This window comes from Cnephaeus nilssonii, assembly GCF_951640355.1.
Source record: "Cnephaeus nilssonii genome assembly, chromosome: X".
NCBI lineage: Eukaryota > Metazoa > Chordata > Mammalia > Chiroptera > Vespertilionidae > Cnephaeus > Cnephaeus nilssonii.
Genome location: NC_137071.1, coordinates 32,780,314 through 32,805,493, shown reverse-complemented (window position 1 = coordinate 32,805,493; position 25,180 = coordinate 32,780,314). Strand labels below are relative to the sequence as shown.

Sequence of the window (25,180 nt, the reverse complement as noted above, 5' to 3'; positions counted from 1 at the left end):
TAAAAATCTCAATAGGCCGATAACTATGGAAGAAATTAAAGTAGTCATCAAAAAGCTTCCAGCAAAAAAAAGTTGAGGCCAGGCAGGTTCACAGAGGAGTTTTACCAAACATTCAAGAAAGAACTAAAACCTATCCTCCTCAGACTATTCCAAAAAATTCAAGAGGAAGGAACACTTCCAAGCTCCTTCTATGAAGCCAGCATCACCCTAATACCAAAACCAGATAAAGAAAACGCAATGAAAGAAAATTATATGCCAATATCCCGCATGATCATAGATGCCAAAATCCTCGCCGAAATTCTAGCAAATCGGATCCAGTAGTACATCAGAAAGATCACACAACATGAACAAGTAGGATTTATCCTGTGGATGCAAGGATGCTACAATATCCGCAAATCAATAAAAGTGATACATCACATAAACAAATTGAGAGATAAAAATCACATAGTCAGATCAATTGATGCAGAAAAAACATTTGACAAAAATCCAACACCCTTTCTTGATAAAAGCTCTCAGCAAGGTGGGAATAGAAGGATCATACCTGAACATAATAAAAGCTATATATGAGAAACCCACAGCCAACATCATGCTCAATAGGAAAATATAAAACCATTTCTCCTAAGAACAGGAACAAGACAGGGATGCCAACTCTCACCATTCCTATTTGACATAGTAATGGAAATACTAGCCATTGTGATTAGTCAAGAAGAAGAAATAAAAGGCATCCACATTGGAAAAGAAGAAGTAAAACTGTCCTTATTTGCAGATGACATGATACTGTACATAGAAAACCCAAAAGATTCCATCAAAAAATTATTAGACTTAATAAATGAATTTGCCAATGTAGCAGGATACAAAATTAACGCGAAGAAATCTATGGCATTTCTATACACCAATAGTGAACTTACAGAAAGAGAGACTAAAAAGGCAATCCCATTTACCATCGCACCAAAAAAATTAAGATACCTAGGAATAAACTTAACTAAGGAGGTAAAAGACCTATACGCAGAAAACTACAGGACACTGAAAAAAGAGATAGAGGAAGACATAAACAGATGAAAGAACATCACGTGTTCATGAATTGGTGGAATCAACATCATTAAAATGAACATACTACACAAAGCAATCTATAGATTCAATGCACTCCCCATTAAAATACCAATGGTATATTTCACAGACCTAGAGCGAATTCTCCAAAAATTCATCTGGAATAGAAAAACACTCTGAATAGCTTCAGCAATCCTGAGAAAGAACAAAGTAGGTGGAATATCAATACCAGATATCAGGCTGTATTACAAAGCCACTGTTCTCAAGAAAAGCAAGATGGCAGCATAGGTAAACACCTAAACTGCTGCCTCGAACAACAATTTCAAAATTACAACTAAAAGACAAAACAGACATCATCCAGAACCACAGGAAGGCTGGCTGAGTGGAAATTCTACAACTAGAAGGAAAGAGAAAAGCACACTGAGACTTACAGGAGCTGTGAAAGGCAAAGGTATGGAGGCGCGCGTGGAGAGGGCTGGCACCTGAGTACACAGCGGGCTTTCTCAATCAGGAGGGAGACTAAAGCTCCCGACTGCTCTGAACTCCAGTTCCGGGCGAGACTCTGGGGACCCAGACTCATACGGGGAGAAGCTGGACTGTCTGGCAGCGGGCGAAACTTGAGGGCAGCTTTCTCTCACAGGTGCTTCCAGCGATTACCGCGGGACACTGAGAAACAGGGGCCTCTTAGGGCAGGGCTGATGGGAAGCCATTGCTGTTTGCCCTGCCCTGTGATCCTGCCCCTGGAAGCCATAGCTGTTTTCTCCACCATGAGATTCCGCCCCATCCAAATAAATACTAAAAAAATAATTACAGAAAACTTCCCCCACCTAAGCGCAGAGGCTTTTGCATATGAATGGCTTGGTCCTTTGAATTTTAAACTTACCTACACCTGAGTCAGTGAGACCCAGATCATGAAAAAGAAGGCCCAAGGCTCCACAGGAACTTGCATTGCTTCACAGCTGGGCCTCATCTGCGCACCTCCAAAACCCAAACAAAGAAGAGAAATCTGCAGATCTCTCTGTAGCTCCTGCTGGTTGGCCTCAGGCAGATGCTAAATTAGCACATCCTTGGAGATCCAAGAGCCAGTGTACCCAGGGATCAGAGTGAGACCATCCAGATTACAACTCCTCAGTTCAATAAGGGACACACTCAGGGGGCAGACTGAGTGAGCACCAAAGCCCCACTGAAGCAAGTCTTGTCTTATAAGGGTTTCTCCAGCACAGAAGTTCTTCCATAGTAAACACAGCTGATCCCCACAACCTATTAGCATGGAGGTCAATCCCCCCACAGTGATACCAACAACAATCAAGGCTTAACTACAACAAGACTGTGCACACAGCCCACAAAGGGGTGCACCAAGAGTGTCCACCTCAAGTAACTGGGGAGGCTGAGCCACTGGGCCCTATAGGACACCTAGCACACAAAGCCACTCTACCAACTCAGGGAAGCAGCCAAAATGCGGAGACCAAGAAACAGGTCACAAATGAAAGAAATGGAGGAAATCAAACAACTGGATATAGAGTTCAAAACCACGGTTATAAGGTTGTTCAAGAATTTTCTAGAAAAGACCGATAAATTTAGCGAGACCCTCGAGGATAAAAAAAAGGACAAACTGGAAATTAAGCATACACTGACTGAAATAAAAAATAATATACAGTGATCCAACAGCAGACTAGAGGATCGCAAAAATCAAGTCAAAGATTTGAAATACAAAGAAGCAAAAAACACCCAACTGGAAAAGCAAAAAGAAAAAAGAATCCAAAAATATGAAGATAGTGTAAAGAGCCTCTGGGAAAACTTCAAGCATACCAACATCTGAATTATAGGGGTGCCAAAAGAAGAGAGAGAGCAAGATATTTAAAACCTATTTGAAGAAATAATGACAGAAAACTTCCCCCACCTGGTGAAAGAAATAGACTTACAAGTCCAGAAAGCGCAGAGAACCCCAAACAAAAGGAATCCAAAGAGGCCCACACCAAGACACATCATAATTAAAATGCCAAGAGCAAAAGACAAAGAGAGAATATTAAAAGCAGCAACAGAAAAACAGTTAGTTACCTACAAGGGAGCACCCATACGACTGTCAGCTGATTTCTAAACAGAAACTATGCAGGCCAGAAGGGAGTGGCAAGAAATATTTCAAGTGATGAATAGCAAGAACCTACAACTAAGATTACTCTACCCAGCAAAGCTATCATTCAGAATTGAAGGTCAGATAAAGAGCTTCACAGATAAGAAAAAGCTAAAGGAGTTCATCACCGCCAAACAAGTAGTATATGAAATGCTGAAAGGTATCCTTTAAGAAGAGGAAGAAGAAGAAAAAGGTAAAGATAAAAATTATGAACAAATACATATCTATTAACAAGTTAATCTAAAAATCTAGTGAATAAAAAATCTGATGAACAGAATAAACTGGTGAATATAATAGAATCAGGGGCATAGAAAGGGAGTGGACTGACAATTCTTGGGAGGAAAGGGGTGTAGGGGGTGCGGGAAGAGACTGGACAAAAATCATACACCTATGGATGAGGACAGTGGAGTAGGGGTAAGAGCAGAGGGTGGGGTGGGATCTGGATGGAGGGGAGCTATGGGGAGAAAAAAGAGGAACAATTGTAATAATCTGAACAATAAAGATTTATTTTTAAAAAAGCCACTGTTCTCAAAACAACCTGGCATTGGCACAAGAACGGACTTATAGATCAATAAAATAGAATAGAGAACCCAGAAATCGACCCAAAGTACTATGGTCAATTAATATTTCACAAACGAGGCATGAACATACAATGGAGTCAAGACAGTCTCTTCAATAAATGGTGCTGGGAAAATTGGCCAGATACATGCAAAAAACAACAACAACAACAAAAAACTAAACCACCAACTTATAGCATACACAAAAATATACTCAAAATGGATAAAGGACTTGAATGTAAGATGGGAAACCATAAAAATACTAGAGGAATCCACAGGCAGCAAAATCTCATACATATTCTGAAGCAATTTCTTCACTGATACAGCTCCAAGGGCATTGGAAACTAATGAGAAAATAAACAAATGGGACTACATCAAAATAAAAAGCTTTTGCACAGCAAAAGAATCCATCAACAAAACAACAAGAAAGCCACTGCATGGGAGAAAATATTTGCCAGTGTTATCTCTGATAAGGGTTTAATCTCCAACATTTATAGGGAACTCATACAACTTAACAAAAGGAAGATAAACAACCCAATCAAAAAATGGGCAACGGACCTAAATAGATACTTTTCGAAAGAAGACAGAAGGAAGGACAAGAGGCATATGAAAACATGCTCAAAGTCACTAATTATCTGAGAGATGCAAATCAAAATGGCAATGTGGTACCATCTCACACCTGCCTGAATGGCTATCATCAACAAATCAACCAACACCAAGTGCTGACGAGGATGCGGAGAAAAAGGAACCCTCGTGCACTGCTGGTGGGAATGCAAACTGGTGCAGCCACTGTGGAGAACAGTATGGATTTTCCTTAAAAAACTATAAATAGAACTCCCATTTGACCCAGTGATCCCCCTTCTAGGAATATATCCCAAGAAACTAGAAACATCAATCAAAAAGGATATATACACTCCTATGTTCATAGTAGCACAATTCACCACCCTCTCTAATAAAATGGTAATATGCAAATTAACCATCACTCTGCTACATCAGCCACGCCCACTAGCCAAGTCACGCCCACCAGCCAATCAGGGCGAGTATGCAAATTAACCCCAATCCAAGATGGCTACAGCCACAGAGAGCAAGGTTTCCTATGTAACAGAGGAAGCCAAGCTTTCTGCCAGCCGTTGCAGGCCTAAGCCTCCACTCAAGCTACAAAGTTTAAATTATAGAAGGTAAACAAATTCAAACAAATGGCAGCAGAATGGAGCTTGAGAGAGCAGGCCAGGGTTGCTGGCGGCAACAGGGGAAGCAAAGCTTTCCGCACATCCTGGCCGGGCTCACCCGCTTAAGGCTATAAAGTTTCAATTGTAGAAGGTGAATTAACTGCCCCAGAAATGGCTGCCGCCCCAGGCTACAAAGTTTCAATTGTAGAAGGAAAATAAATTCCACATACCAGGGCCTCCTCTTGGGTTGCCAGGGGGCGTGGCCCCACACCCCAAGGGAACCCCCACCCTTATCTGTGACACCCTTCAGGGCAAACCAGCTGGCCCCCACCCCTGTACCAGGCCTCTATCCTATCTAATAAAAGAGTACTATGCAGATTGATCATCACTGCAACACACAATATAGCTGCCCCCATGTGGTCAAAGATCCTGCCCCCATGTGGACACAAGATGGCCACCACAAGATGGCCAGCAGGAGAGGGCAGTTGGGAGGCACCCGGCCTGCAAGGGAGGGCAGTTGTGAGGGACCAGGCCTGCAAGGGAGGGCAGTTGAGAGGAACCGGGCTTGCAAGGGAGGGCAGTTGGAGGTGATCAACCCTGCAGGAGAGGGCAGTTAGGGGTGACCAGGCTGGCAGAGGAGGGAAGTTGGGTCAAACAGGCTGGCAGGGGAGCAGTTAAGCATCAACCAGACTGGCAGCGGAGTGGTTAGGGGGTGATCAGGCTGGCAGGCAGAAGCAGTTAGGGGCAATCAGGAAGGCAGACAGGCAAGCAGTTGGGATCCAGCAGTCCTGGATTGTGAGAGGGATGTCCGACTGCCCGTTTAGGCCCAATCGGGCCTAAACGGGCAGTCGGACATCCCTCCAGGAGTCCCAGATTGGAGAGGGTACAGGCTGGGCTGAGGGACAACCCCCCGCCGTGCACGAATTTCATGCACCGGGCTTCTAGTAAGTAATATTTGGAAACAGCCTAAGTGCCCAACAGCAGATGAGTGGATTAAAAAACTGTGTTACATCTACACAATGGAATACTATGCTGCGGTAAAAAAGAAGGAATTCTTACTATTTGCAACATCATGGATGGAACTGGAGAGCATTATGCTAAGTGAAATAAGCCAGTCAGAGAAAGATAAATAGCACATGATCTCGCTCATTTATAGAGTATAATGAACAACATAAACCGATGAACAAAAACAGATCTAGATTCAGAGAAGCATTGATCAGATGCTCAAACCTCAGAGGGAAGGTAAGGGAGGGTGGAGGTATGGGGGAGAAATCAATCAAAGGACTTGTATGCATGCATATAAGCCTAACCTATGGACACAGACAACAGGGGGGTGAGGGCATGAGTGGGGAGGTGGGGGGTAGTCAATGGGGGAGATGAAGACACATATGTAATACCTTAATCAATAAAGAAATTTTTAAAAAAAGAGAGTTTCTCCTTTAAGAAAAAAGGCAAGGAATTTAAAAATTCAGATTCTTTTAGCATGAAAAAGTCATAACAAAACAATTCTTCAAGTGTATAACTAAACATAGTGCACTAAACCAAACTTAAAAATCATTTGAATGTTTTTTTTTCATTGCTGATACTGTATAGGTGTCATTCTTTGTAGACCATCATTATTTACTCTTGCATTTAACAATGATGAAGATAATAATAATCACCTACTGTCCAAAAACAGTTAAAAATAAAACATGGTAATCCACAAAATGTCCTTAGAGAAATATAGGGATACAAGTTATGTTAAGTAGTTACATTTTTTAACCTATTGTCAGTCAATTTTTAGTCCAGGGAAGATTATCACCTTTACAGGATCAGGCATTTGAGAGGGTACACGAATACCTGTACATAATTTCTGAGTTTTAAGGCATAGAAAATATGTATCATATGAATAGTAGATAAAATTAGTGATACAGATATTCGGCAGGACACGAGGGAGTTAAAATCTGGAGAAGTCAGGAAAGGTTTCAGGTAGGGCATGAATTTTAAAAGGGAAACAAAACTTAAAGAAGAAGAAACAGGAGAGAGAGGGAAAAAAGAGGTAAGGAGAGTGGAAGGGAGATGATGAATGTAGGAGGGAAAGAGAAGTGAAGTGGAGGCAAATGATATTTCTGGGTAAGAATGGTGTGAGGTAAAGTATAAAGAAGCAATGGATGATAAAATATATGTGGGATATAATAAGAACAATAATTAAATTAATTAGATGGATTTAAGAACTTATATGAGAATTAGAGTTCCGTGCATTTAAATTCATGCACTGAAGGGGAGTTCCCTCAGCCTGGCCTACCCTCTCTCACAATCTGGGAGCCCTCAGGGGCAGGAGGCGACCCAGCAATCAGGAGAAGGCAATGCCCCACCACACCTCTGCTGCTGCCACTGCCGGCAGCGTAAGCCTCAGCCGGCCCTGGTTACCTGAGCCTCGGGCGGCCCTGGGCGGCTGGGAGACTCCGGAGGCTTGCCATGTACCTGCTGCTCTGGCAGAGCTGAGGGGACTGGTCGCCGCCATCTTGTGGCTGTGGGTGCCGCCATTTTTGAGGGTGTGGCATTCAATTAGCATATTCCCTTCTTATTGGCTGTAGGCGCCGCCATCTTTGAGGGCGTGGCAGTCAATTAGCATATTCCCTCATTATTGGCTGTGGGTGCCGCCATCTTTGCGACAGCATGAGGGTCAATTAGTATATTCCAGGCGTCCTCAAACTACGGCCCGCGGGCCACATGCGGGTATTTTTGCTGTTTTGTTTTTTTACTTCAAAATAAGATATGTGCAGTGTGCATAGGAATTTGTTCATAGTTTTTTTTAAACTATAGTCCAGCCCTCCAATGGTCTGAGGGACAGTAAACTGCCCCGCTGTTTAAAAAGTTTGAGGACCCTTGGTATATTCGCTCTTTACTAGATAGGATAGGAGATGAATTAAGAATGTAGGTCTAAGTACAGTTGTAGAGAGTTATGAATGCCAGGCTAAGACACTGAACTCTATTTTATAGACCAAGAAGTAACACTAAAATTTTCTGAGAACAGAAATGCTGATCTGGCAGAAATGGACAGGATGTATTTAGAAGGGAGAAGAAAACCGATGGTCAAAGGTTAAATAATGAAATCCTGACTAAGGCAGGGGAAAACAGAAATGGAAAAAGAGAAATAAACAAAAAGAAATAATTCTGAAAGAAAGCACTGATAGCCTATGATGACTACTTGAATAGGAGTTTAGAAGAGATGGGATAAGGATGTCAGCAGAGATAAACAAAGTCTTTCAGCCTAAGTGGTCAGAAATAAAGTACAGAAATAAGGAGTTGAAGTAGCTAATTCTGAGTGAATGGAGACAAAATATATCAAACAACTGTTTACAAAGGTAGTTACCTGTCTCCATTGTTACAGAATTGAACAGCAACAACTTTGTCCTAAGACATAAAAAAAACAAATTTCTATTAGAACTAATTTATTTATAACATGAATAAAACTATTTTCCCTTCAAATTCACAATCAAAAGCATCATGGAGTAGATTTTTTAATGCTATAATTTTCTTAAAGAACTCAAATTTTATTTAAAAGGCTGAAACAATGCATTAACTACGGAGTAGTAATTTGAGACAAACCAGACATATGCAACCATGTTTCTAAACAATAATTTCAAGAGACAGAGAGTTCTGACTAGGTATTAAGTTTATTATGCCCCCATAATAAAACAGCACACTAATTGAAAATACCACCTTAAAATAACTAATATAATAGTAGTTGAATGAAATTTCCCACTTAACTCTTTCTTAAGTTTCAGAAAACATATCAGTCATTTCCTGTTTCTCACACAGTTTATTTAATTATTTTACAATGGAGTCAGTCACCTGACAGTCTTTAGGTATTATAGTTTAGATATTGCTATTTGAATCTTCTTTGAATATAATGTGTATTGAGATGAGAAGATTAAAGTATAAACCAAACCATTTGTTTTCCGTCTCTTTATTCCTTGATGATAAAGCTAAAATGTAACCTCAAATATTGTACACATTTTCAAAAAACATTCATTTGAACTTAATTGTTAAAAAGTTCAGATAGTAAATACCTTTGTATTTCATTATTTTTTATTTTTAAAAATTATTAAATTGACATTCTATGTTCAGAGGTATCTGTGATTCACACTGTTCCATGACTTCACTGTAGTATTTATCTGACAGATTCTGGATTATCACTACCAGCTGCAATAATTAATCTTAAATGTTTTGAAAAGACATCTTTTTTTCCAATGACTAACAGCCACCACTAATTTCAACAGGGAATGTTTTACGTTTTCTAACTTTTTTTCTGAGCTGGGTCCCTGCAAAAATAATTTTTCTTCTTCTCTCCCCCTCACCCCGATTCATTTACTACCTCCTTCTAGCATTTGGAAAACAATCAAGAAGCTAAAATCACTAAAAAGTGTTTTTTTTCTAAGTAATATTTAATGTCTATTAGTAAGTATGCAGACATTAAAGTAACAAACAGCTTATAGTTAATAAAATACAGCAGGTGAAATGAGGGTTTTCATAAATTATCACTGCAATATATATTTTTTTCTTTTTTCTTATAGTCAAATAGAAATTATATTAAATATTATAACCATACTAAATCCAAACTTTCACATTGATCTTCATTACTGAAGGGACATCTTACCATATAGATTTAAGTACCAATCTATATTAAATTAGAGTATAGACCAGAAAAGAAATAAAACCAACTTTCTAGGGTTGCTAAAAAAGCAACATAGTTTTTCATTGTTTTCTTACCGTATGTGACTCTAACTCAGCAATTTTCTCAGGAATCTCAGAACCCAAATAATATATTCTGATCACATGGTCAGTACTACCTGTTGTAATGAACATACCACCTGGAGGATTAAAAAACAAACATTGTACCAAAGAATTTAAAAAACCCTCTGATTGCTTTCTTAGTTATATGTTAAATTACATTAATGAAATGGCTTCAAGAAACATAAGGTTATCTCCTAATGGTTACAGATATAGTAACGTTTCAGAGAAAAATAAGTAAAATTCAAAAAACAGAGAAATATTTAAAATACAACTATACCATTAACCCAATAAAAAATCTACCAACTTGCCCAGCCGGTGTGGCTCAGCAGTTGAGCATCGACCTATGAACCAGGAGGTCACGGTTCGATTCCTGCTCATGGCACATGCATGGGTTGCAAGCTCGAACCCCACTACGTGGTGTGCAGGAGGCAGCCTATCAATTATTCTGATCATTGATGTTTCTATCTCTCTCTCCCTCTCCCTTCCTCTCTCTGAAATCAATAAGAACATATTTATTTTAAATATATTTTTATTAATTTCAGAGAGGAAGGGGGAGAGAGAGGTAGAAACATCAATAATGAGAGAGAATCATTGATCAGTTGCCTCCTAGTGGGGATAGAGCCCTAAACCCGGGCATATGCACTTGACCAGAATCAAACTAGGAACCGTTCCTTCAGTCCCTAGGGCAATGCTCTATCCACTGAACCAAACCAGCTAGGGCAGAACATATTTTTAAAAAATCCACCAACTTTACACTAAATAAAGGACTTTGGATCATAAACATAAAAGGTCACAGCCTCAAGGAATTCTTTATATTTAACGTAAACATAAAATTATTCATTAAATAACCTATAGTATCTACAATTCTCTTTATAGTATAGTGGCCACAGTGGTGTCAAGTGCAAAAACTCAAACAATTTTCAGATGATGAAAAAATTCTGGAGATAGATGATGGTGGTCATGTATACAATATAATATTTTATCACAATGAGAAAAAGGTTAACTAGCTTACAATTCTTGGCAGTAGATAAGCACTGTCTATAGACTGTAAAAGTGTTTTTTATATGGAGCTACAGTATATGTTTTCTGAAAAGTCTGGGCAGGATTTTAGTGTGGAATTGGGGGTAGAAAGCGTTTGTTTTTCCCAACTAAGTTCTGCATTATATAAAAACATATCACTTACAAATAAGAAAAAAAAAACTCCAAAGGTATCACATGTTAAGAGTCCAAAAGGGTCCACCTATTAAAAAATATGGTTCACATTTTGGCGTGATTATATTAACACTCAAACACATGCATGTTTTCTAAACAAAATTGAAAAATATAGCTTTCATAACTGAATCATTTAATATTTTGGGTACTTAAAACATTCAATTTTCATACCAGAACTGAAAGATGAGCAAGATATCTGAACTCCAGGTCTGGATCTCTCAGTAAATTTAACTGGGCGATCTCTAAGACAAAAGAAAGATGTTTTTTTTATTTTTCATCATGTTCATTTAATGTGCAAGAATCTTAGCACATTGGATACTGACAGATTTAGCATTAATATTATTGAAACCACAAAATAGAAGTAGTCGATAAGTACTAGTCTAGTCATTCAGGTTAAAAATGCATTTAACCTTATAAATACACTTTATGATTCCAGTATTACTATTATAGCTTTACAAATATATTACCGTATTACTTACTATTACCATTACAATTTCAAACTCTTCTTACCAGAATAAGAAATGAAATAGTCATTACAAAAATTTTATGTATAAATTAGTCTCCTCAACATTTAATTCATAAAAATTTTATTCTAAAATCTCTAACATCCACCTGAAGTATGTATGAATGTGTATACACACACATGCACGCATATATTTATATACTTAAATGCATGGACTACTAAGAATCTTTCAAGATAATAAAGAAAAATGAAAGCACTTGACTTTTTACCAAATTTGTAACCCAAATGTAAACTTACCTAAATTTCATTGTTTTTACATGCCATTGCCAGAAACAGATTGTTCCATCAGCACCAGTAGAAGTGAGGTATCTAGTTGTGCCTTTAGTTGATGGACAAAACTAAAAAAACAAATTCTAATTCAATTAAAAAGCTTTCATGTTCAAACTTTCTTTTAAACACAGTATGTTCTAAAATTATAACCACTTTAACAAGTTACTTTAAATAATTTCACAAGAATTTCAGTTTCAATAAATTATTTAAATATCATACATGAATGAATACCTTACAAAAACGCAAAAAAAAATACTGAAGAAAAAAATCAGTCATTGAATTTAGGATAAATAATTTTAGATCTAAAAATAATTATTTTAAAATTATTCAACATCACTAAGTTTATTACTTCAATACTTTTTTTAAATTCTCACCCAAAGATATAATTTTTGTTAAACTGATTTTAGCGAAGAAGGGGGAAAGAGGGAGAGAGGAGGAGAGAGAGGGAAAGGGAAGGGCGGGAGAGAGAGACAAGGTGTGTGTGTTAGGGGGAGAGAGAGAGAGAGAAAAAAAAAAACATTGATGTGAGAGAGAAACACTGATCAGTTGCCTCCCACCCATTCCTCAACCTGGAATTGAAACTGCAACCTTGGTATGTGCCCTGACAAGGAATCGAAACAGCAACCTTATGGTGTATGGGATGATGCTCCAACAAACTGAGTCACCCAGTCAGGGCTACTTCAATACTATCATTGGAGAAAAAATAACTCAAAGTCATTACTAGTTAAACCATTACAAATCTGCTAAATATACGCTTATAGAGCAATAATTATGAAACTTTTAGTTCCATATGAATAGGACATCAGAAGTAAATCTATAATCAATGATTAGGTAGCTAACATCCAAGTATTTGAGTTTTAATAGTTTGTTTAAACATTTACTTCAATGAAGTACAATGTCAATTTAGTCCTTTTTAAATTTAAATCATTTCAATTTCTTTTTATGGATAATGTAAACTAGATGAAATTTGTGTTCATATCACTGTGGGAAAAATAGATTAAACAATATATTTAAGTTGCCTATTTAAAGTATGACTTCTGCTGAAACCGGTTTGGCTCGGTGGATGGAGCGTCGGTCTGCGGACTGGAAGGTCCCAGGTTCAATTCCGGTCAAGGGCATGTACATTGGTTGCGGGCACATCCGCCGGTGGGGGGTGTGCAGGAGGCAGCTGGTCGATGTCTCTCTCTCATCGATGTTTCTAGCTCTCTATCCCTCTCCCTTCCTCTCTGTGAAAAATCAATAAAATATATTTAAAAATAAATAAATAAAGTATGACTTCTACCCTAGGCGGACAATTTATCATGTAGAATTCTCAAGCTCTAATTCTCAGTATTTTACATGTCCTCAAAAAAAAAAATCACAAAGAGAAGAGCCACTGGTTTCATGATGCCTGGAACACAGGAAAAAAGTTATAAATCAAACCACAGTCTCTAGAATGCCTGTGAGTTTTTAAAATCCCAAACGGAGATATACACCTTTCACTGAAATGACGACTAAGGATCAAGATGCATAGAGATTAAATAAATCCTGAATTCAAATAAAAAGAAAATGATCATTATAGATATTAGAAATCATTTCTTTAATTTTCTTTTTTGGAAGCATAGAACTTCAAATGACTAGAGTTTAAACCAAATAAAAATTATCAATTAATATTATCCATTAACAGTTGATGCACCGTAAACGAAACCAATACTGAAGTAGCATGTTTATATCTTCACTTCTGAGATAGAGAAGCTTCTATTAGAAAGCTTAATCCACAGTGTTTAACGGGAGTCTACAAATTACAGCCCACACACCAAATCAAAATTGATGTCTGTTTCTGTAAATAAAGTTTTATTGGAATACATCAACTTACAGTATCTATGGCTGTTTTTGCACCCCAACAACAGTTTAGTTGCAACAGAGATAATATGCCCTGCAAAGCCTAAAATATTTATTAACTGCCAAAAAATTTGCTGATCTCTGATATATAGGAAAGAGACAATTAAGTATGAAATAGTATAATTTTATTAAGTTTCAAGAAACACTAAAAACTTTATTATTCCCATTATATTTAAACTGCTTCATCAAACACAAAGGGTGATATAGCCCATCAATGTACCTTAACTGAATTGTTTTTAAATGAGAAATCATGTTAGAGATTATACAAACAAAACACTTATATGTGTGTTTCTGAATACAAATGCATAGTAATGATGAAAATTTAGGAAATATAGAAAAACAGAATAAAAGCTAATTATAATCCCATCACCTAGAAACAACCATTTTAGGTATTTAAATTTTTTAGAAAAAGAAACTGGAAAGATAATACAGCATAATGTTAATAGAGACAATTAGAAAAGAATAAAGCATATAGAATGCATGCTAAATGTTGATCATTAGTATGGACAAAAATGAAACTATGGGGAGATACACAATGTTGGTGGGGGGATGACAATTTAAAATTTCAGAGTAGTAAGGTGGTCAGAGAAGATCTCCCTGACAAAGTGACATTTGCACAAAGAGCTTACATATTGAAGAAACAAGCCATGTGAATATTCAAGACTATTCCAGAGCCATGAAAGAGCAAAAGCAAAGGCAGGAGTGTACCTAGAGAAGTCTACAAAGCAGAGAGGAGCCCTAGCTGGTTTGGCTCAGTGGATAAAGCATCGGCCTAAGGACAAAGGGTCCCAGGTTTGATTCCGGTCCAGGGTACATACCTTGGGTGCAGTCTCCTCTCCGGCCCAGGCCTTGGTCCGGGCATGTGCAGGGGGCAGCCAAATCGATGTGAACACATCGATATTTCTCTGTCTTTCTCTCCCTCTTCTACTCTCTCTAAAAATCAATGGAAAAATATCCTCTGGTGAGGAAAAAAAAAAAAGCAGAGAGGGCAGCAGATAAAGGAAAATGAGAAGAGGAAACAAGCAGAAAGAGGTGAAGTAGGTCAAACAGCAAGGAGCTGAGAATGTAAGTAAGGAGTTGATGGTCACTATAAAGACTTTGGCTTTGCCCAGCTGGCATGGCTAAGTGATTGAACATCAACCTATGAACCAGAAGGTCACGGTTCGATTCCGGGTCAGGGTACATGCCCAGGTTTCAGGCTTGATCCCCAGTAGAGGGCCTGTAGGAGGCAGGCAGGCGATCAGTGATACACTCTCATCATTGATGTTTCTCTCTCTTTCTCTTCCTCTCTCTCTTTCTCTCTCTCTCTCTCTCTCTCTCTCTCCCCCTCTCCCTACTCTGAAATCAATCATACACACACATACACACACACACACACACACACACACACACACACACACACTTTGGCTTTGTGCTTCTGGTCAAGATGGCGGCATAGTTAAATGCGATACTCGCATTCTCACACAACCACATCAAAATTAATTACAAGTAAACTACAGAACAACTATCATTCAGAACTGCCAGAAATCTATCTGAAAGGAAGTCCTACAACTAAAGACATAAAGAAGAAGCCATATCTAAACTGGTAGGAGGGGTAAAGATGAAGATAGGGATGGTCCCACACCATATGTGGCAGATAAAAATCAAGAGGGATGTCTTTCGCTGCTGTAAAGAACTCAATAGAAAGCATCAAGAGTAGACTAGAAGAAGCAGAGGACCGCATAAGTGAGCTAGAAGACAAGATGGGAAAAAATACCCAAGTACAACAGCTCCTAGAAACAAAAATTAGAAAGCATGAGAAGAGCCTAAGGGAACTTCGGGACAACACAAAACAAAACAACATCAGCATAATAGGGGTACCAGAAGGAATGGAAACTGAGCAAGGAATAGAAAACCTGTTTGAAGAAATAATAACAGAAAACTTCCCTGACATAGGGAAGAAAAAACCCACACAAATCCAAGAAGCTCACAGAGTTCCAAGCAAAATGAACCCCAAAAGACCGACACCAAGGCACATTATAATTAAATTGGCAAACACCAACGACAAAGTAAGAATCTTAAAAACGGCCAGAGAGAGACAGACAGTTATATACAAAGGAACCCCCTCAGACTAAAGACTGATTTCTCAACAGAAACTCATCAGGCCAGAAGGGAATGGAATGAAATATACAAAGTCATGCAAAGGAAGGGTCTCAATCCAAGAATACTGTACCCAGCAAGGCTCTCAATCAAAATTGAAGGTGAAATCAGGAGTTTCACAGACAAAAAAGGACTAAGGGAGTTTATCACCACCAAACCAGCAATGCAAGAAATGCTAAAGGGTCTGCTGTAATAAAAAAAATAATAATAAAAATAAATAAATAGGAAGCAAAGAAGGAAAGCAGGGGTATAGAATAAAAATGGTGACAAATAAGTACCTATCAATAATAACTTTAAATGTAAATAGATTAAATGCCCCAATCAAAAGACACAGGGTAACAGATTGGATAAGAAAACAAAACCCATATATCTGCTGTCTACAGGAAACTCACCTCAGAAAAAAGGACGCATACAGACTGAGAGTAAAGGGATCGAAAAAGGTTTTCCAGGTGAATGGAAATGAAAAAAAAGCTGGGGTAGCAATACTTATATCTGACAAATTAAATCTCAAAGTGAAGGACATCACAAGAGATAATGAAGGCCACTTCATAATACTAAAGGGAGCAATCCAACAAGAAGAAATGACTCTGGTAAACATATATGCACCCAATACAGGAGCACCCAAATACATAAAAAAATCTCCTGGAAGATATCAAAGGAGAGATTGACAGCAATACAATCATAGCAGGAGACTTCAATACCCCACTATCACCATTGGACAAATCCTCTAAACAAAAAATCAGCAAAGAAACATCAATCCTAAATGACTCACTAGACCAGATGGAATTAATCGACATCTTCAGAACATTTCACCCCAAAGCCACAGAATATACATTTTTCTCAAGTGCACATGGGTCATTTTCAAAGATAGACCATATGTTAGGACATAGGCAAAGTCTCTTCAAATTCAGGAAGATAGAAATCATATCAAGTATCATCTCAGATCACAGTGGCATAAAACTGGAAATCAACTACAATAAAAACAACCCAAAGAAATCAAACACATGGAGACTAAGCAGCATGCTATTAAACAATGACTGGGTTACCAAAGACATCAAGGAAGAAATAAAAAACATCATGGCAACAAATGACAATGAAAACACAACAATCCAAAATCTATGGGACACAGCGAAAGCAGTCCTGAGAGGGAAGTTCATAGCTCTACAAGCCTACTGCAAAAAGCAAGAAACAATGGTAATAAATTACCTAACCCAACAACTCAAAGAGTTAGAGAGAGAGCAACAAGAAAAGCCCAGTGTAAGCAGAAGGAAGTAAATAATAAAGATCAGAGCAGAGATAAACAACATAGAGACCAAAGAAACAATACAAAAGATCAACAAAACCAAGAGCTGGTTCTTTGAAAGGATAAACAAGATTGATGAACCTCTAGCCAGGCTCACCAAGAAGCAGAGAGAGAGGACCCAAATAAACAAAATCAGAAATGAAAGAGGTGAAATAACAACAGACCCCGACGAAATACAAAGGATTCTTACAAAATACTACGAACAACTCTATTCCAACAAACTGGACAACCTGGAGGAAATGGACATATTCCTAAAAAATACAACCTTCCAAAACTCAATCAGGAAGAATCTACACAGCTCAACAGGCCAGTAACTATGGAAGAAATTGAAGCAGTCATCAAAAAGCTTCTGGCAAACAAAAGCCCAGGGCCAGACGGCTTCACAGGAGAGTTTTACCAAAAATTCAAGGAAGAACTAAAACCTATCCTCCTCAGACTATTCCAAAAAATTCAAGAGGAAGGAACACTTCCAGGCTCCTTCTATGAAGTCAGCATCACCCTAATACCAAAACCAGATAAAGACAATACAATGAAAGAAAATTACAAACCAATATCCCTCATGAACATAGATGCCAAAATCCTCAACAAAATTCTAGCAAATCGGCTCCAGCAGTACATCAGAAAGATCATACACCATGACCAAGTAGGATTTATCCCAGGAATGCAAGGATGGTACAATATCCGCAAATCAATAAACGTGATACATCACATAAAAAAATTGAGAGATAAAAACCACATAGTCATATCAATCGATGCAGAAAATGCATTTGACAAAATCCAACACCCTTTCTTGATAAAAACTCTCAACAAGGTGGGAATAGAAGGCTCATACCTCAACATAATAAAAGCTATATATGATAAACCCACAGCAAACATCATACTCAATGGGCAAAAACTAAAACCATTTCCCCTAAGAACAGGAACAAGACAGGGATGCCCACTCTCACCACTCCTGTTTCACACAGTACTGGAAGTATTAGCTATTGCAATTAGACAAGAAGAAGAAATAAGAGGCATCCAAATTGGAAAAGAAAAAGTGTAGCTATCCTTATTTGCATATGACATGATATTGTACATAAAAAACCCAAAAGATTCCATCAAAAAACTAATAGACATAATAAATGAATTTGGCAATGTAGCAGGATACAAAATTAATGCCAAGAAATCTATGGCCTTTCTATACACCAATAGTGAACTTACAGAAAGAGAGACTAAAAAAGCAATCCCATTTACCATCGCACCAAAAAAATTAAGATACCTAGGAATAAACTTAACTAAGGAGGTAAAAGACCTATACGCGGAAAACTACACAACACTGAAAAAAGAGATAGAGGAAGACGTAAACAGATGGAAGAATATACCATGTTCATGGATTGGTAGAATCAACATCATTAAAATGTCCATACTACCCAAAGCAATCTACAGCTTCAATGCACTCGCCATCAAAATACAAACAGCATATTTCACAGACCTAGAAAGAACTCTCCAAAAATTCATCTGGAATAAAAAAAGACCCCGAATAGCCACAGTAATCCTGAGAAAGAAGAATAAAGTAGGAGGAATCTCAATACCAGACCTCAAGCTGTATTACAAAGCCACTGTTCTCAAACCAGTCTGGTAGTGGCACAAGAACAGACATATAGATCAATGGAATAGAATAGAGAATCCAGATATCGACCCAAACCACTATGCTCAATTAATATTTGACAAAGGAGGCATGAACATACAATGGAGTCAAGACAGTCTCTTCAATAAATGGTGTTGGGACAATTGGACAGATACATGCAAAAAAATGAAACTACATCACCAATTTACAACATACACAAAAATAAACTCAAAATGGATACAGGACTTAAACATAAGACGGGAAACCATAAAAATACTAGAGGAATCCACAGGCAACAAAATCTCAGACATATGCCAAAAGAACTTCTTCACTGACACTGCCCCTAGGGCAATGGAAGCTAAAGAGAAAATAAACAAATGGGACTACATCAAAATAAAAAGCTTTTTTACAGCAAAAGAAACCATCAACAAAACAACAAGAAAGCCCACTCTATGGGAGAACATATTTGCAAATGCTATCACTGATAAAGGTTTAATCTCCAACATCTACAGGCAGCTTATACAACTTAATAAAAGGAAGATAAATGATCCAATAAAAAAATGGGCAACGGACCTAAACAGAATCTTTTCAAAAGAAGACAGAAGGAAGGCCAAGAGACATATGAAAACATGCTCAAAGTCACTTATTACCCGAGAGATGCAAATCAAAACAACAATGCGGTACCATCTCACACCTGTCAGAATGGCTATCATCAACAAATCAACAAACGACAAGTGTTGGCAAGGATGCGGAGAAAAAGGAACCCTAGTGCACTGCTGGTGGGAATGCAGACTGGTGCAGTCACTGTGGAGAACAGTATGGAGTTTCCTCAAAAAACTGAAAATGGAACTCCCATTTGACCCAGTAATCCCACTCCTGGGAATATATCCAAAGAAACTAGAAATACCAATCAGAAAGGATATATGCACCCCTATGTTCATAGCAGCACAATTTACAATAGCTAAGATTTGGAAACAGCCTAGGTGCCCGTCAGCAGATGACTGGATCAGAAAACTGTGGTACATCTACACAATGCAGTGGTCGGCAAACTCATTAGTCAACAGAGCCAAATATCAACAGTACAACGATTGAAATTTCTTTTGAGAGCCAAATTTTTTAAACTTAAACTTCTTCTAATGCCACTTCTTCAAAATAGACTCGCCCAGGCCGTGGTATTCTGTGGAAGAGCCACACTCAAGGGGCCAAAGAGCCGCATGTGGCTTGCGAGCCGCAGTTTGCCGACCACGGACACAATGGAATACTATGCTGCCATAAAAAGAAGGAATTCTCATCATTTGCAGCAACCTGGATACAATTGGAGAACATTATGCTAAGTGAAATAAGCGAGTCAATGAAAGAAAAATACGACATGATCTCACTCATTTATGGATAATAAAGAACATTATAAACTGATGAACAAAAAGATAGATACAGACAGTAAAGCATCACACAGACTGTCAAATTACAGGGGGAAGGTTAGGGAGAGGTGGGGGAGATAAGAAATCAAACGATGGACTTGTATGCATGCATATAAGCGTAACTAATGGACGCAAAACTCTGGGGGGTGAGGGCATGTATGGGTGTGGGTTGGGGGGGCAATGGTAAGATATGTACACATATAATACCTCAATGAAAAAAAAGGCATATAATACCTCAATAAAAAAAAAGGAAAAAAAAAAGAGGGATGTCTTGGCTGCAGAGGTCTCCCTGAGGAGGAAGGATTCCAGCCACACACCAGGTACTCCAGTTCAGAGTTCCAGTGCCAGGGAGAGAAATCCCCATAACTTCTAGCTGAAAAATAAACTCATAGACCAGTGATGGGCAACCTTTTGAGCTTGGTGTGTCAAACTTCGCCAAAAAACTGAGCATAACTCGGGTAGTGTGTCACTTTGAGGAAAAAACATTATTTCGCAAATGTTTCATCCTCGGCATGCGGCCGCCTCAGCGGCTGCGTGTCATCAGAAATGGCTACGCGTGTCAGTTCTGACACGCGTGTCATAGGTTCGCCATCACTGTACATAGACAAAGACAACAGTACTGTGCTTACCAGAGGGAAAGGGGAGTGGGGGAGGTAGAAGAGGGTAAAGGGGAGATAAATGGTGATGAAAAGAAACTGGACTTAGGGTGGTGAACACACAATACAATATACAGATGATGTATTATAGACTTGTATACCTGAAACCTATAATTTAATTAACCAACTAGAGGCCCAATGCACGAAATTTGTGCAAGGGACTCAGCCCTCACAGCCCCAGCCAGCCCTTGCAAGCCCTGGCTTTGTCCGGAAGGTCATCCAGAAGGTCGTCTGGACGGTCATTTAGGTCTAATTAGCATGTTAGCTCTTTATTATATAGGATAACAACCCATTAATTCAATGAAAATAAAAAAATAAGTTAAAACAAATAATAAAACCACAAGGATTGTGGCTGAATGCAATGGAAGGCTGCTGGGGGCACAAGCAGCAGCTTGAAAAGGCACCAGGGACATACAAGGAGGAACTAAAATGTCTGGCATCATTCCGTAGGACCAGAGCTACGGAAGGGGGACAGCTTTCTCCCTGGCATCTTTCTCCCAGACAGAAGTGCTGGCAGAGGCCATTGTTCCTTTTCTGAGCCCCCCACAGAGCCTGCAGATGGGCACCATTTCTGAGTCTCCATCAACCTGGCTATCACTTTTTGTTCCACCCTGGTGATTCCCTGATATCCCGCCCCACCCAACTTGTGGGCCCACTCAAGATGTTTCTAGTTTTCCATAAGAATGGACTGTCTTGGTTCAAGATTCAGACTTCCCAAAATTCTCTCAAACAAGTAGCATTTGGCCTTGGCATGCCCCATACCTCTCCCTATATAACCCCAGACCCTCCACAAGCAAAAGCCAGCCTTAGTTCGCAGATTGGCCTCACCTGGGTACCAACAAGCCCAGCACAGTAGCAGCCATCTATAGCTCATGTTGAGAAGCTCTGAATAGAGCAAAGTTGGCAGCTGACCTCGGCCTGTACCTGCCAGGATCCCGAGAGCCAGTGTACCAAGATAGACAGTTTTAGAGCAAGTCGAAGCACCACCCGACCTCCTCCATAAGAGACAACCTCAAGAAGCAGACTTAGTGGGCACGAGAACACTCCTGATGTAAGTCCTACTCCATGGGGTGGGACCCTGGACAATTAATCTTTCAAGTTGGTTGTGGCCATTCCTTGTAGCCAATCGCCCTCATGGTAGATCCCTCCAATTGACATGCCAACAGCAATCAAGGCTTAACTACAGCAGGAGGGTATACACAGCCCAAACAGCAATGGTGGTGGGGGGAGTTGTACCTGGAGTACCCAGCTCAGGTGAATGGGGAGGCTGTGCCACTATACCCTATAAGACCTACTATATAAAGCCCCTTTACCAAGCTGGGGAGACATAGCAGCTCTACCTAATATATGGAAACAAACACAGGAAGGCTGCCAAAATGAGGAGGTAAAGAAACATGTCCCAAATAAAAGAACAGAACAAAACTCTGGAAAAAGAACAAGACAAGCAATCTACTAGATGCAGAGTTCAAAACACTGGTTTAAGAATGCTCAATGAACTTAGTAGAAGAGTGGATGAACTTAATGAGAATTTCAACAGCATAAAAATAGGGCATGGAAACCATAAAAAAAGAACCAGCCAGAAATAAAGGATAAACTAATTGTAATGAAGAAAAATTGACAGGGAATCAACAGTAGAGAAGATGAAGCTAAGGATCAAATTGGCAATTTGGAATATAAGAAAGCAAAAAACAATCAGAACAGAAAAAAAAATGCAATTAGCCCAGCTGGCATGGCTCAGTGGTTGAGCATCAACCTATGAACCAGGTCACAGTTTGATTCCCCATCAGAGCACATTCCCAGGTTGCGGGCTTGATCCCCAATAGGGGCGTGCAGGAGGCAGCCGATCAATGATTCTGTCAGAGGCCATTTAAAAATAAATTAAAGAAAAATGAATTTTAAAAAATGAGGATAGTATAAGGAGCCTCTGGTACAACCTCAGGCATACCAACATTCACATTATGGGGCTTCCTGAAGAAGAAAGAAAGCAATGAAATGAAAACCTATTTGAAAGAATAATGACAGAAAACTTCCCTAACCTATTGAAGCAAATAGACATACAAGTCCAGGAAGCTCAGAGAGTCTCAAACAAGATAAACCCAAAAAGGCCCACACCAAGACACATCATAATTAAAATGAAAAAGTTTATAGACAGGGAGAGAATCTTAGACACAGCACAAGAAAAGATTGGTAAGAGATATTCAAAGCAGTGAAAAGCAAAGACCTACAACCAAATTATTCTACTCAATAAAGCTATCATTTTAGAATTGAAGGACATATCAAGAGCTCCCCAGGTAAGAAATAGCTAAAGAAGCTCATCACCACCAAACAAATATTACATGAAATGTTAAAGGGTCTTTGTTTAAGAGGAAAATAAAAAGATCAAAAATATGAACAATAGCCCCAGCCAATAATAGCCCTAGCCAGTTTGGCTCGGTGGATAAGAACATTGGCCCTCAGACTGAAGGGTCCCAGGTTCCAGTCAAGGGCATGTACCTCGGTTTCAGGCTTGATCCCTGGCCCCAGTTGGGGTGTATACAGGAGGAAACCAATTGATGTGTCTCTCTCACATTGATTTTTCTCTCTCTGTGTCCCCCCCCCCTCCTTTTCACTCTCTCTAAAAAGCAATGGAATAAATATCCTCAGGTGAGGGTTTTTTTTTAAAGCATTTAAAAAATATGAACAATGAAATGGCAGTAAATACATATCTCTCTACTAGAGGCCCAGTGCATGAAATTCAGCCTGCATTCTCTCATAATCTGGGACCCCTTGGGGGATGTCGGGCCTAAACTGGCAGTTGGACATCACTGTCGCAACCTGGAATGTTGCATGCACCAGTAGCCATACTTTTCATACAGGTGAAAGGCACCTTGCGGTTGTATGGGCAGCTACATTTTTTTGCCCTGATTATGAAAAGTAGTACATAACACGATCCTTCTGAGGCAGTAGTATCATTTTCCCCATCCTATGGGTGAAAAACTGAAGCAGGGAGAAGTTAAGTAATTGGCTTTGTCACACAGTTATTAGTGTCAGAAATCAGGGCTGACCACAAAATGTGCAAGCCGAGTCCATGCATGTCATCACTGCATCATCCTGTTTTTTTCAGTGTTAGAGTAGCCTTGCCAGGTTTTAATTTTTAAATCTAAGAGACTGTTCCCAATATATAGGGGAGGGTCCCTAGGCCTGGCCAGCGATCAGGGCCAATCTGTGGGGGCGACCGGCAGGCGGGGTGATCAGGGGGCCCCCGTTGGCACCCGCCTTAGCTGGCGGTCTGGCGCCACCCACTACCTGCCCCCCCTCCACTGTTCACCTCCCTCTGCAGGGCAGCTGGCGGGCGGGGCTATTGGAGGGCCCCCACTGGCACCCGTCTTGGCTGGTGGTCTGGTGCTGCCTGCTGGCCAGCCCTGCCTCCCGATCGCCACCACCTGTCGCCTCCCTCTCGGGGGCAGCTCCTGCATTGAGCATCTGCCCCTGGTGGTCAGTGCATGTCATAGCGACCGGTCGTTCTGCAGTTTGGTCTGTTTGCATATTAGGGTTTTATTATATAGGATAATTGCATCTAAAAAACAAAATAAACAAGCGGAACAGAAAGAGACTCATTGATACAGAGAACATTTTGACAGTTTCCAGATGGGAGGGGGTTGAAGGGATGGGTGAAAAAGGTGAAGGGATTAAGCAGTATAAATTGGTATTACAGAATAGTCAAGGGGATGTAAAGTACAGCATAAGGAATATAGTCAATAATATTTTAATAACTATGTATGGTGTCAGGTGAGTATGACATATATTGGCATGATCACTTGGTGAGTTATAATGTCTAATCACTGGAGGGTATACCTAAAACTAATATAATATTGTATACTAGAAGCCCGGTGCACGAAATTCGTGCACGGCAGGGGGTTGTCCCTCAGCCCAGCCTGTACCCTCTCCAATCTGGGACTCCTGGAGGGATGTCCGACTGCCCGTTTAGGCCCGATCCCACCAGGATCGGGCCTAAACGGGCAGTCGGACATCCCTCTCACAATACAGGACTGCTGGCTCCCAACTGCTTGCCTGCCTGCCTTCCTGATTGCCCCTAACTGCTTCTGCCTGCCAGCCTGATCACTCCCTAACCACTCTGCTGCCAGCCTGGTTGATGCTTAACTGCTCCCCTGCCAGCCTGTTTGCCCCCAACTTCCCTCCTCTGCCAGCCTGGTCACCCCTAACTGCCCTCTCCTGCAGGGTTGATCACCTCCAACTGCCCTCCCTTGCAAGCCTGGTCCCTCTCAACTGCCCTCCCTTGCAGGCCTGGTCCCTCACAACTGCCCTCCCTTGCAGGCCGTGTGCCTCCCAACTGCCCTCTCCTGCTGGCCATCTTGTGGTGGCCATGTTGTGTCCACATGGGGGCAGGATCTTTGACCACATGGGGGCAGCTATATTGTGTGTTGCAGTGATGATCAATCTGTATATTACTATTTTATTAGATAGGATAGAGGCCTGGTGCACTGGTGGG

The 25,180-nt window shown here is 39.8% G+C and overlaps 1 protein-coding gene across 1 annotated transcript in view; it reads right to left on the bottom strand.

Moving 5' to 3' along the window:
- BRWD3 (bromodomain and WD repeat domain containing 3) overlaps positions 1-25,180 on the bottom strand; it is a 178,121-nt gene that overhangs the window by 93,633 nt on the left and 59,308 nt on the right. Inside the window, exons 9-12 of the mRNA XM_079765731.1 lie at positions 11,656-11,756; positions 11,067-11,137; positions 9,660-9,760; positions 8,260-8,300 (exon numbers count right to left, since the gene is read on the bottom strand). Coding sequence (XP_079621857.1) covers positions 8,260-8,300; positions 9,660-9,760; positions 11,067-11,137; positions 11,656-11,756 — 314 coding nt within the window. The remainder of the gene's footprint in view (positions 1-8,259; positions 8,301-9,659; positions 9,761-11,066; positions 11,138-11,655; positions 11,757-25,180) is intronic.